The sequence below is a fragment of the Balearica regulorum genome, chromosome 10, assembly GCF_011004875.1.
Source record: "Balearica regulorum gibbericeps isolate bBalReg1 chromosome 10, bBalReg1.pri, whole genome shotgun sequence".
Taxonomy (NCBI): Eukaryota; Metazoa; Chordata; class Aves; order Gruiformes; family Gruidae; genus Balearica; species Balearica regulorum.
The window spans coordinates 9,241,757-9,256,200 of NC_046193.1; the positions used below are offsets into that span (position 1 = coordinate 9,241,757).

The 14,444-nt window shown below is 35.5% G+C and overlaps 1 protein-coding gene across 4 annotated transcripts in view; it reads left to right on the plus strand.

Moving 5' to 3' along the window:
* Positions 1-14,444, plus strand: part of CACNA2D3 (calcium voltage-gated channel auxiliary subunit alpha2delta 3) — a 463,402-nt gene that overhangs the window by 320,466 nt on the left and 128,492 nt on the right. For 3 of the 4 annotated variants that reach the window (XR_012837017.1, XM_075761986.1, XM_075761988.1), the window contains one exon: positions 6,318-6,335. The exons of the other annotated variant lie outside the window; for it this stretch is intronic. Coding sequence is in view for 2 of the 3 variants with exons in the window: in XM_075761986.1 (XP_075618101.1) it covers positions 6,318-6,335 (18 nt within the window). In the remaining variant the exon portion in view is untranslated. The remainder of the gene's footprint in view (positions 1-6,317; positions 6,336-14,444) is intronic. 4 annotated transcript variants of the gene reach the window in all.

Sequence of the window (14,444 nt, forward strand, 5' to 3'; positions counted from 1 at the left end):
AATTCTTTAAAAATAACTAGTTATGACTAAAGTTTCTAACCAAACTTTGCATTTAAAGTAATCAATCTGGGTAGTTTAAATACCATCTTTCCTGTAAAGGTTTTGTATTCATTAAAAAGTGAGAACAGTTAGTTTATGCAATTAAAAGACTCATAGTCACAGATTCACAGAATAACTGAGTCCGGAAGGGACCTCCCCATAGATCATCTAGCCCAACCCTGTGCTCCAGTGGGATTAGCTGGAGCAAGGTTGCTCAGGACTGTGTCCACTTGGGTTTTGAACATCTCCACAAGCTATCTGGGCAGTGTGCTCTAGTGTTTAATCAATCACTCCTACAGTGAAAATGTAAGAACATTCCTATGGGTATGGATTTCTTTTCTGTTAACTTCGACACAAAGTTCAGAGAGCAGATGCCGACAGATATTACTTAATTGTCTTAAAAGTTGAGCATATTTAGATTTTTTTTTTGTGTTAATGATCCTCATTTTAAAAAACAGATTTCTAGACAGTGCATTAGAAACTATTCAGTCATTTAAATTAATAAACAGTTATGTATTTTAGAAAATGTGTAAAATCTTCAAAGGATGGAGCTATTTTATTACAAAGACGTTTGGAAAGTATATGTAATTTTTTAGTGTGCTCTGCTATTTCTTAATTCCAGTCTGATACCTTAGTAGCTCCTGTGTTTTCTCTTTTGCATATTTCACAAGAGCTAACTTCTTTCCTTTCTACCATCTTTATAGAATTCTTTTTAAAGAGAGAACTAGAATGATAGTTTTCATCTATATTTTACAACGGTCTTCTCCATAGCAACATTTACATTTCCTGTGACCGGTATACTTTGCATGCAGTGCACAATCTATCCTCTACTAAAATGCTTAGTTACTGCAAAGTATGTGGTAGCACAGTAAAATAATTTTGTGAACAAAGAAGGATTTGGTATTGAGTCCCTTGAAAAAATTTCCTTAGAGATGTTGGCCAAGTAAGCTGTAGGTTAATGTCACTCTTTTAATATTTATACTGAATTCTTAGCATCAGGAACATCCCAGTAGGAGCCTGAATTTTATTTCTTTCTCCGTGTATGCATATAATTATTTATGATGCCTCTAGTACTTACATGGTTCTAGGAAGTGAATAATAAGTGCATAGATTGTAAGCGAAAAGTCACCAGAACCGTAATATTTAAATGCTGTATCTTATAGCAACTAAGTAGATTTTAAAGCAGAAAATTTACATGTTCTGCTAAAAATAGAGAGTTTGAATGTTCTTTCTAGTCTCTCCCAAGTTTGTGCCATTTTTGGGAAGAGCTGTGGAAGTCTGCCTAGCAATGTGTGAAATGCCTTGCATTTCTTTATACACGTAAATAACCCATTATCTACTTCTACATTTAATTATATTATATGATGCCATAAACAAACAACTTATAGAGTAACTGGCACACTAAGTATGCACCACGTGTTCTTTTTTTGTCTCATTCTTTTCTGTGGAGCTTCACTGATATGTGTGACATCTTCCTCTTTGCTGTGGTGTTAGGTACAGGACCTGCATGCTTGCCACAATATTTCACATCTTTCCTGAAAGTGTGTTTCCAAAAAGTAAAAATTCTCATACGTACATTCAGTGCCAAATTCAGAGTCAGTATGTGACATGTACAGGATGAGTCGGAGCATTGCAAGCCACCATAAACTTAGCTATGCATAGATGTTAAACTGGATGCAGCCCAGAAACTATTTACAGAAATGGCTCTACTATCAAAACTGTATTCATGCTTGCTGATTATTTACTGGCATGTTTGTACTTCATTTCTATTGATTTGTATTATATCTGATTATGGAACAATCAAGTCAGTAGGGTTGTTACCCTTTTTCTGAGACTGGTGACGCTGAAGTGCTTTGCAGGAGAATAGGACTGTGGAAATGAGGCCAGTGAATGTAAAATAAATTATTTTTTTTTGAATGCTTTAACATAAATATATTGTGATAGTATAATTTTTTGACAAAGATAATTTCATTCAATCATTATTAGAAAAATAGAAAATTAATTTCGTAGTGACTTATTTTTGTTTCTCTAATAATAGAAATCACAGGGTTTTGATATAACAAGAAAATGTTGAGTATAATTTAGGCTTGCAGGAGATTATTTTTGCTATTCTTCAAACAAATGTCCTGATCCAACAGAACAATAATTTCATAATTCTAGTATGCTTTCCTTTAAGACTTCTAGACTTGGTTTCTTGGAAATCCAGAACATACAGCTACATAACGTTTTTGATAAATTGTCAAAATGGCTATAAAATATTTTAGAAGTGTAGGGCCTTTTTGTTTTGGAATTATCATGAAGTCATTTACAAAATCAGTTTTTATAAACTTTTTTTGTTAAGGGTGAAAGGAGACAGACTTTTATGAGGTCTGGCATGGAGTACTCAGCAGAACTTCTGGTACTGTAACAACTTTTGTAATTGCCTCCTGCTTCTAAAGACAATATTTCAGATCTATCTATGGTTTAGTTCGTTTCACTTATGTTGGCCTCACAGTTACCTGATCCAAGAAACAGTGCAGCATCCTTGATGTTGGACTCCTTTGCCTGTATTAGTTTGTTTTACCACGTTAGTAGTGTCTGTAATTTTTCTTTTTCTGATAATACCAAACACATTTCCACGAAGGACTCAATACTAGATTATTTGCAAATGTGGAAAGCATGACACTGTGCAATAACAGTATTGAAAAACCTCCTACAGTTATTTATTCTGTGTAACACTGTGTGACAGGACCCCAAGTTGACCTGAATTTAGAGGTGGAATTCTCGATATGTTACGATTTTGAAAACAAATCCCCCTCACTTTTCTTCACTGTGTCCTTGCAAGACTCTATGCTTTAATCTTGTTCTTTAATCTATACATTTTTTTTAGGTTGCAGCAAAACGTACACAGTTCCATCATGATCCCGAAGTCCACTTTTCTACATCAGAAAATCCTCTCGGGTTTCCCCTGGTGCTTACAGGTCTGCAGGCTCCTGTCCCTGCCATAGGTGGCAGTACTGCAACAGGTTCCCCTTACTAAGCAGTTGTGAGGACCAAGGTACACTTCCCTTCGGAGGGCTCCTCCTAACCCCACCTGCAACACCCAGGAGACAGCAAATGGCCAGACTTCCTCCCTGCACCTCAGCCACAGCCATTTTAACAAGCCGTGTATTACCCAGATGGTAAACTAGGAGCAAGTAAAGCAGATATATGTCCTATCATGTATCTTCTTAAGGGACAATCACCAGAGGGAGGAAGAGACACTAATGGAAAACAAATAGGAACAGAGGTACTTTGCTATGGTTGGAGCTGAATAAAGACACTAAAATGGCATAGTTTACCATAGGTGCAAGTAGAATAGAAAGATCTGCAGTGCTTTTTGAGGGCCAGTGAAAGATCACATAATTTACTGCAAAACTGCCTCTTGGCAGTGTATAAAGCAAACCACAGGAATCAGAGGTACCCGCTGGGTTTTACACAGAGACAGACAGTTTTTAGACTATGCAATAAAGGGTCAGACCAGAGGACTATTACTGTTATTGTTAGGAAAATTATTTGTTTCCTATGGCCTCCCAGAAGGAGTAATGTCAGACAAACCTCCATAGTTTATTTCAAAGGAATGTGTAGCAATTATTAAATTCAATTGCTGACATATAGGATCTTGTAACAGCCAAGTTTCAAATCAACAACAGAATGAAGATATGTGTGGCTGTAACAAAGACAGATTTTTTTAAATTTTTTTTTTTTTTTAAGGAAAAGTCTGTGAACCTGGATTTTGAAGCTTAGGTGAAAAGTGTCAAGAATGCCAGCCCAGGAAAAAGCATAATGGCATGTAAAATCTCATCCGCTGACCCCATTATCCTTAATCAAGGCTTTGACTACTAATATTTCAGAGCAAGGAGATACTCTTTATTTTATAAAAGGCTATAAATGGGATTGTCAGACTGAATTCAGCAACAGATAATATGGAACTCTGATTTGTAAACTCCGATTAATATGCTCTTGAAAATAGTCTCAGTAAAAGCAAAAGGGATAGTTTCATACACTAAAGTGTGTAGCATCTAGTTTGTGTGGTAATTATTCATCAGAAATCCTCCCTTGCATTCCATCTGACTGTAATTCTGTCAAACTTGACCAAACCATATGAATCTGAAGGGATATGCTTAAATAGGAGTAAACTCAAGTTCTGAAAACACATAGTAAAAATTACATCAAAGGGTACTAATATTTGTAAAAGAATTCAATTTAAAGTCCCATTAGAGGATTGTGCGTGTGCGTGCTTGAACCTCTCACCACTCTATGTGGACTATAAGCTTTCTAATTTAGTTGTAATGTTATCTGGAAGTAAGTTTTTCTGCAATTATACTTCTGTACCTAACATTGCACATGTTGCCTTGGATGCCTTGACTGTACTTGAAGTATTGTTTTGTAGAGTATGGCATACAAATTAGCTCATTATGAAAACATATGAATTTGCTATGTGTAGTGGGCTCGGGAAAACTGTAGGGTTCTTTAGTGTTTATTCCAAAGGTGGAAATTTGGACATCATTCTTTACTGCCCCTGTCTTTGTCAGAGATACCAATGAAAGGATGCTTGTAATTTTTACATATATTTAGGAAGAAGGTGGGACTAAAAAAACCCCAAAACAAAAAAAACCCAAACCCACAAAAACTCCAACAACAAACCCCCATAAAAAAGAGAGAAAACCAGTTTCAGTGCTACAATAGGAAATTAAAAAATTCATATTGCAACTTTCTCTTTTTGTTTGAATGAAAAAAGTATCCATCTAGCAGAGTGTAGTTAACCGAGTCAAACACTAATAAGTAGATAAACATTCAGAAAAGCTTTAAACTGCTCTAAATAATGCTGTAACCTGTTATACAGGATTTGGCACATGTAGTTAGAGTTCACCAGGTATCTGCAATTTCTGCAGCAATCCTTGTATATCGCTCTATATAATCAATTATTTAAACAACAGGCTTTTAAAGAAACACATATAGGTCATACTGTAATGTGATCATGGCTCGTATTTTGCTGTTGGATCATTGAAGTTTTAGGATGAAAGAATGTTCCTTGCAGCAATTCTTGCTGCCATTAATTTTGTTACATTTTTTATTTTGAGAGAAATTGTGACTAGTTGCTTTCAGTATTTGTGAATTAGAGATCGTGTGACAATTCTCTTTCATGACATATACTAATGTGGACATGAGCTTTTAGCAGAGTACTATATGGAAGTTGTTTTTTCTATCTGTTTTAATTCAGAGCAAGGACAAAAGGTCAGTCAGAAGCTCACTGGAAATCTTGAAGGTCTTTTTGCATTTGGTATTGATTCACCTGCTTGTTTCCGTGTTCAGCTGATGCCTGTAAAGAGACAATTTGTTTTTGAAAAAGAAATTTTCTGAGAAGGTGGATTTAGCACAAGGCTAAATTGCTGTGTATGGAGAATTTGTCTACGAGTATGAAAGTAAGAGAAGAATTCAGAAAAAGGGAAAACTGTATTGTGACTACAATTTGTTTTCTGAGTTCCTCTCCATTACCTGCAATGGGTTTTCTTTTTCCTAAATTGAAAAAAGAACCCATTTTTCAACTCTTCATAAATAAGGTATTTTATATCTAGTGGAGTCTACTGTCTGCTCTCCATGCCTTTTTACGTGAGTTGTTGCTTACAGTAAATACTGTGCATACAACCAGGTATAGCTAATCTTGTCCAAGAACATCTGTGTGATATAAATATGCATATATGCATTAACACTTATATTTTATTTGCATATATGTGCATATAATCATACTTGTGTTTACAGTAATGTTCGATGCATACATAATTGTATATTATGCATATATGATAATATGTTTGCATAAGCAGTTGGTAACTTCTATTAGCATTTTGGTTTTCTTTCCTCTGTCATAGAGAATACAACCTTCTACTTCAATATGATAAACCTCTCTTAATGCCAATTTCATTCATAATAAGTGTAAGTTTAGATGCTTACAAACCAAGAATGGCTGGTTTTATAAACTAAAACTATCTTTATGTTGAATTATATTTGTGTACAGGAAGATGGAAGTACTTCACAAATTGCATGGTGCTTTCGTGATACCTAGTAGAGAAGCTGTCAAATAATAACTGTTAATAAGCCCACAATGAGTTGAATCAATTGGCAATGTAAACCTAGTTTCTTTAGTTTCTTTCCTTTATACTTTGTTTTATGTTTGTGATTTTATGAATACAACAGCTAAAGTAGCTGTTGAAATTAATTTAATGTATAATGATTGCTTGTTCTGTTTTGTTGTTTTCCAGCTCCCTCAGGCTCAAAAGGTAAAATATTTTAATCAAATTTTAGTCATTCAAAGTACTCACCAATCCTTCATGTTCCCATGCTGTTGTGAGTATGGTACAGTAGTGATCAGTGAAACTGTTCACTGTAATGGGGGCTCTGGACTTGAGCAGCAAGAAGGGTAGCTGACATCAAGGCCAGCTAAGGGACTCGCTGAGAGCAGCTCTTCAAACATGTGAGCTATCTTAACATGATAGGCATATAGTAGCCTACAACTTTTAAACAACGTTTAAACAACAAGGAGGCTATTTTATCAACAATGTGAAATAATAGTAAGTGTAAAAAAAATCACCCCATTACTCCATGGATCATTTTGTCTCTATTGCAGAGACTGCAGAACCCGTGGTATAGCTGATACCCTTTCACTGCTCCCCACTGTATCTATCAACACACTTGAATACATCCAACATTTGACTTCTCTAATAGGTTGCATACAGTTTTCATATAATATGCTCTTGCCTTTAAACAACTTCTGCATCAATATGGTATGTTACCAGACTCACCACTGCATATCACGATAGCACAATGATTGTGGCAAACTCGAAGAATTGCTTGATGCCTGTTGCATCATCCTTGTCTATTTCACAAATATAATTAAAGCGTCCAGAAAATAGAAAATCTAGATGCTGTTTTGTGGTTTGTGGTGAAAAATACTACAATGAAGAAATGAATGGAATATATTGGGAAGTTACATTACTCGTCCAAGTCACTCTTATTTTGCTAGGTAAAGCACCTTTAATAAGAAACGTCGTAGCAATTAATCAGTTAAACATCACTGCTATTAACTGTCTTGGGTGATGATGAAAATTCAGTTTTTAATGAAGGCAGTAAGTTTAATGATCTTTAATGAATAGCTTTTGCAGAATGGTGAGGGCATCCACAGAACTCAAAACTTTAAAAGGGTTAATTAATTTCTCATCCACTTTTTAGTTTAAAAAGTAAGAAATATGAGCATGGGAGCTTTTATTTTTATGATGCTACTATGTATATTTGAAATTTCCTTGCTCGTAGAGCTCAGAAAATTCTATTTCAAATCTGCAGGTAATATGCTATTTTGTGACACTGGACTATGTCCATGATTTGTTCTTGTGTTCTGATAGTTGCAGAGCCTACCAAATGTGACATGGTAACAAAAATTCTTGGTGTTTTTTTTTTACTTTTCTTTTTGAAATAGATGGTTTAAAGAGCTCTTTTATTTACAGTTTCCTGGAAAAGTAGAAGGAAGACTGGCTAGACTGGCTAACTTTGGCTTTTTCATGTTCACCGGCTTGTCTAAAAGTTTACGCCAAATGCTTCTCTTAAGTTTGCAGAAAGAAGAGACAGAGTGAGGTTATAATATGCTGGTGCAGAAAGATATAACCAGTCAGGCTGTTTACCACATTGTGTCATGTGGTTTTGCATTATACATTCTGATATTCACAGATCTGAGCTATTAAATAATGCTCTGGCACAAATTACTCAAGTTTGAGTTTAGCGAAAAAGCACACAGTTTTCATGGAAGGTCAAAAATGCCAATTTTCAGCATCTTTACCCCTTCAGCAAATTAATGCAGAACTAAAGCCACGTATTTTGTATATGTATGCATAATGTCTAGTTGAGTGTATACTACTTTCATGCAGAGAAAGAGAAGAGGGGTGGGAAGGAAGGAATGGAATGGGGAGTGAGTATTTGTACGGATACAAGTAATCCACAAGGGCTTTTGATAACTTCAGGTAAGAAATAAGCCTTTTCATAAACATGGCCTGATAGCTTATGAACAAACCAAGAGAATCTCTTGCTATCTGCAAGGTGAAGGGAAGCAGCACAAGGCTGATGCATGCCTTTATGAATGACTTAGTCACTAGTCTACATGTTTTGCCATATGGTGTCTGAACTTGTTCTGTATTTTTGTTGGAATCTATGTATCATCTTGCAAATGTTTTCTCTATAAACATTTCAGTCATGTCTCTCTACACATGTTCACTTTAATCTTTGAGTGATCTGAGAGAAAAATGTGACATTCCAAGTTTACCTTTACTATTTTATATCCATTATAAATACTTGGTCATCTTGATGAAATGTGTTATGTCTTTTACGTGAAACGCTTTGGCTCAGTCTTCTCAGTGTTTAGTCAATGTTCTGTGGTGATTAGCTATTGATTTTGAAGACCTGTAGGTACTCAACTGTATATGGCAGTTAAATAGCAATTAAAACCTGTCACTGCTATGCTATCTGCTCTAAATCAAATTGTTGCAAATTCAGAAGTGGAGTGCAGGTGAAATGAAGTATGAGGAGTCTAAGGTGGATACCATAGTATTTGTCTTGAAAAGATCTTTGTGATATACCCTATACTTAAAATAGAAAATACCACAAAACAAAACAAAACAAACAAACAAACAAACAAAAACAACAAAACTCAACCCCATCATAATTTCAGGTGATAGAGATGCTGATTTAATATGGTTATATAGCTTTTCAGAAGAAAATATGTCTAGGAAGAGCTAATGTATCTAAAAGAAAGAGTCACTATCCAGACAAATGGAACAAATGAATTTTATATGTCCTCTATGTTGCTTTTCTGCGTGTTTTTAGGTAACCATCCCACAGGGCTGTGAAAATAGTAATAAAACAAACTAATAACTCAAATTTATCAATTTTCAGACATTTTCAGTTTGGCTTCCAAAATGACCTTTATCTTTGAAACACTTTTGAAAAGCAGCTTTTGTATTCATCATGAGCAAAAGCTATTCTTCCTTAATAGCTCAAGAAGGTGTTTTGTTTCCTAGTGGGAAAGCTTTACTTGTTTTCTTGAGCAAACACAGCAGGATTCAAAATCTATTGTCCTACTCCTGCTGTGATGTTTTGTTCTACTTAGCTTGTGTGAAGAGGTAGAAGTGAATAAATTAGACACACAAATCAGAAGCAGATAGATGTGTTTAGGAACATTTAGGAAAGTTTTTTTAATGATTGTCTCATTAATGGAATCATATTTCCTCTATATAGAAATGTTTTCATGATATTTGTTGCCCAAAAATTTCTGACAGCTTTCTTCTCTCTTTCTGTGTTATCCCTTAACTTCTGTAAGTAGTGCTTTGCCCTCCTTTTATCTTGATGCTATCATCTTTCAGCCATTTGGGAGCATCATTTATCATTCCCTGCATCATTTACCTTCTTATACTTTGAAGTGTTGAATTAACTGTCACTGGGAATAGAAAATAGAAAATTTGCAAACCTGCTATTTCACTGAAGTGCATGACTAGTGATTTTAGCATTTTTATAAAATTACATGAGTTAAATTGAATCTAATGAAGTACAAAATAATCATGAAGTAAACATTTTGACCCTGATTTAGCATTCCTTTGGATCTGTTTCCTGCTGACAAAAGCTATTGTCTTTCAGTTTCATAATGTATATCAAGTTGAGTGATCCATTCAGAAAACTGCATTAAAATTTTTATTTACATGTTAATCACCATCTTAAATTTAGTTTCTGAATTTCTCTCACATTCTCAACAAACAAGCTGTCTTTTGATAACATTTTTGAGTCAGCAATTTGCAAACTCCAGCTAAGTAACTATTTTACAATATGAGGGGTTTTCTGTGTTTCGTTTCTGTGTGCTAAACACAGAAATGTCTCTATAACGTAATACACTCATGCAGGTTCCTATATTGTCCTAGGCCATAATTTGAATCTAAGCCAAAATAATAGCTATTCCTTATTCTTGTAATCTACATAAAACACAATTAAATGCTCAAGTTCCAATTCTCTCATGCTTCCAGCCTGCCTCGTGACTCCACTTGGCACATAAAAGCACAGTAGTCACAGGAGAAGACAGCACCTCGTGAAGCAAGCCAATGTGGAGTGGGGAAAGGAAGAAGGGGGGTGGGTTGGGAAGGTGGCAAAGTTATGCCCAAGGTAGTATAAAAAAAAATGGGTGGGGGGGAACGACACACAAAAAAAAGCTTCAGCATGAACCTTATACTTCAAATACATCCCTACAGAACTGCTGCCTGTGGTTAAAGTTTCAGCAGCAGCATTGTGGCAACACTTTCAACGCTGGTGCCTTGTCAGAGGGTTTGCAGTGTTCCCATGCCCCACAGCTTCACCCCGCCTTCAGTCCCTCAGAATATAGCAATGTTTTTCCCCTGCTTTTCAGTTGTTTTTTCCCAAGGCTGTATAGACTATGCCAATAGACCTTCACTTTGACCTATTTCCTCACTCAAGTCCCTTAAGTTCTATTTCCTTCCAGGTCTACAGACCAAAGATTCCTACGTCAGCATAGCTGCGCAGCTCTCCCCAAATGGTTGCTCGAGTGCCTCTGTTTAGCCCCGTCATATCTCCTAACCTTGCTTTATTTTTTGATTCAGAATGTTAGCTCCAATTTTAAGCTCTGTCCTCTAGATATAACGACCTATGGACCTTTTCTGCACTTCAACTTGTTGGTAATTTAATTAAATATTGTGAAAATCAAAACTCCTGCTGTGGTATGGTAGAAAACTGTAGATCCAGAGAGATTAGAATTCAAAGGAATAGTATTGGGCTAGAGATTAGTCTATGAGTAAATTTGGGCATTGTTGTGGTTATTTGATAGTTTCCATGAATCAGAATTGGTGGGAGATGAGTCTGACTTGACACTGTTTGCTGCCACAGCTATCCTGTTCTGTGGAAATGCACTACAGTTATTACAGTCCAATGTAAGTGCAAAAATAAGGAATATGTGAAGCAATAAAAAAATTATTGTAAAAAACCCACTTATTTTGTTTTGCCAGGCATTGCTTAAATTGGGAAGTGAAGACTGGATAGAATTAGTACTATGGAAGTTAACTTCTGAGCTGAACAGTCCTGCTAGGATTTCCTGTTATATATCATAGACATAATAAAACTTTATTAAGAAAAAAAAAAGAAAAAAAAGAAGAAAAAAGATATTTTGAGGTTTCAGATGTAATATTTTCTTGGATTAATATCTTTTTAATGTGGTGAAAATTGATAAAAAATTCTAGAAACCCTGACACAAGTTGTGGTTGTCTAAAACACAAAGTCTAAACTCTGAAAGATACTGGAAAAAATATGAGGTTTAGATCTCAAAAATTGTTTCCTTTCTGTGACTAATTATAGTTCAAAAATTAGCAACAAAAAGCAGAATTGCCCCATCAAATTTGCCTTTTATTTAAATGAATTTATACATTGTTTATATTGCTTTTTTTTATTTATCAGTAACAATTAGGGAATGTGTATATTTAACAAAATATAAAAATACCACTTGATAGCCAGATAAAGTGAAACAATATCGCATATTGTCTTTGAAAAAACCCCAGGAATAGAATATCATCTAAAAAAGGATATGGGCTTTGTTACCGTCCTTACTTGTTCCATCTCAGGAGACATCCACTGGTCCGTAGCTGGCAGAGCCCAGCTTCATTGTAATCATTTCACAATATTTGTAGGCGAGAATAACATTGTATTAACAGTAATAGATATGGACAATACTAACTCTGTGAAATTCTGGACAATCTCCTGTAACTCTTCTTGACTGTACACTCCTAAGGAAAATGTTTCAGGGATCCTTCTCAAATTCCTATTGCTGTAACGGAAACCTCTACGGAAATGGATATTTTTTCCGGTATGTGTGTTCCTGGAGTAATTCTGGACCCTGCCTTAATCTTTGTCCTGGGAGATGGATGTTAGTGCTAGATGTGAAGCTAAACTCTCTTTGGTTTAAATTCTTCATGTGAGGAGTAAGCGGATACTTGTATATTTGTTGTTTCTGGAGATTTATTTGGAGTTGTTCTGAGGGAGGTAACCCTGGACAGCAAGGAGTTAAAGGGAAAACTGCAGCAGTTAAATCTATTTCTAAAAGGAGTTTTTCTCCATTTATAAAATTACTGCTAGGCATTACAGATCTGTGGCTTTCTCAGAGTAAGTTCTGTTTCTTTATTCGAAACAGCTAAGTCATTTAGCTTGGGAATGCATTTTTCCTCATTCTTCAGATGATTTTTAAAGGTTTATTATTGTTTGCTAAGCATTTTATCAAACTGAGTGTCCATGGCCCTTGTATGGATTCCTGCCTAAAACTGTTACCACTGGGTCTTTTCAATAGAACAAATTTGGGGCAAACCACTAATGCTGTCTCTTTCATTCATCATTTTAGACTGTAGATGATAACTTACAAAATCCTGGGATCTAGTTGAAAACTCTATGTTTTTCTTTGGGGGTCTAGTTTTAGTTTTTCTTGCCAATGTCATCCAAAGTAGCCTAGAAATTCTGAGACAAAACATACTGGTGCAAGTTGGAGAAACTACAAGAACTTACTTTTTTTGCAACACTATTAGATGAACGTGTTGAAAAACAAATATTCCATAGCATAATTCATCCAAACTTCAAATGAACTGAACTCAAGCATTGAACTACATGTATTTTTACTCTACCATTGTAATCCCATATTTTAGAGAGCCATAGGAATAACAACAGTTAAACTACTTGTGTTTATGTGAAGATATCTTTCCAGATTTGAAGGAATAATAAACATCTGAGAGGCTGTACAGTTCAGTAGTCTCTCATAAGCATATATACCTATATGCCTGAATCCACATACATTTACTATTTCACTGAACTGATTTACCATGAATTCTTATTTCACCAATTTGACCTTTTTGTAGGTTCATTATCCAGTCAAGCACTGTCAAATCATAGCGCTCTCAGGCTAAAGTTGTCTTGTATTTTTCTTGTAATGGTGGTTCTGCTTAAATGGTGGCAGAGTTTTTAAATATTCCCAGAATCACCTGACAGAAGAGGTCTACTAGTTTCACTCATGATGTAAAAGAGATGGGAATGCCTTCTGCTAAAGGGCAAGAAGGAAAGAAAATTAATTAATGAAGGTTGTGAGTGGAAGCTAAGCTCAGAAGGAGATTAAATTGAGGTTTGTTTTGTTCCTTTTGGTTTATTAATAAAGCCTATAAAGAATTATGTTATTGTGAGTTGGTATTCTTAGCAGAAGATGAAATTCAAATGTAGAACTAAATCAGAAATCAACAGCTCAGCAGAAAAGTAGAAAATGGAAGAATTTTTGAAATGGTTGGTGAAACAACAGCTGCTGCAGTATGAAAACTTAATTGTACACTGGCAGTACTGAAAAAGAGATGCTCATTCAGCATAGAGAGGAGTCCTTTTTTCTGATTTTCAGAGGAGAAACTTGAATATAAAAAAATACCTTGCTGCAAAGGAACTCTGCCTGTGTATACATGATTTGCCTGGGTTTAGGGGTTCCAGTATGTAGTGTGCCTTTGCCACAAGGACTGTGATGAGCGTTCATGTTGCTTTCACGTTATTGTGGAGAATTTATTCAGGATCAAAACACTGGTATAGATGGCAGAAGCCACTCAAGTGTCATACATTGTTGGGGACTCCCAGACGCATCCACTGGTCCTATCCCGTCTGAGGAACTAGGCAGACCAATACTGGGCAATAGATTCATCTGGCTAGTAGAGTAGTGAAGACTACTGAAGTTTGAAGGAACTGAATTTAGAGAGGAGGCGCAGACCGACTGTGTTTATGAAGGAAGATGCCTTTGTATGTGAACTAGCATAGGCAATCTGTTTCCTGTCATGAAGGTATCTTCCTGATTTGTTAAGGGAGATGCTGATTACAGCACTCATCAACTGCAGTCCTTAATCAAAATGAATCAGTCGGAGAACTACTTAATTGCATTGGAGTAGAAGAAACTGAACTAAACTTTAGGTCATTTCCTCTTTTCTTTTCTCTTTTCTTTTTCTCTTTTTTTCCCCCCTAAACAATGACACTTCCCCATATTGCATTCCATGCTTGCAAAATAAAACATTCCAATATTCAGATGGATAAACAGTTTCTTGACTAAAATGTCTTTGTAGAATTTCTGTGATAAGTAAACTCAGGGCTTTGTTTTGAAATGCAAAAGGTTCATGTAAACTAATTTGGCTTTTGGAAAAACCAGGAACTTCTTGCTATTCTATGGGGAATAAATATCTATCAGAGTAAGGAAAATCTGAAAGAACAGGCACTTAGTGCCATACTGCATATAATCAGACTTCTGTGGTGGTTAGCACGAAGATGACTTACTCTGCAAGAGTGGAAGCTTG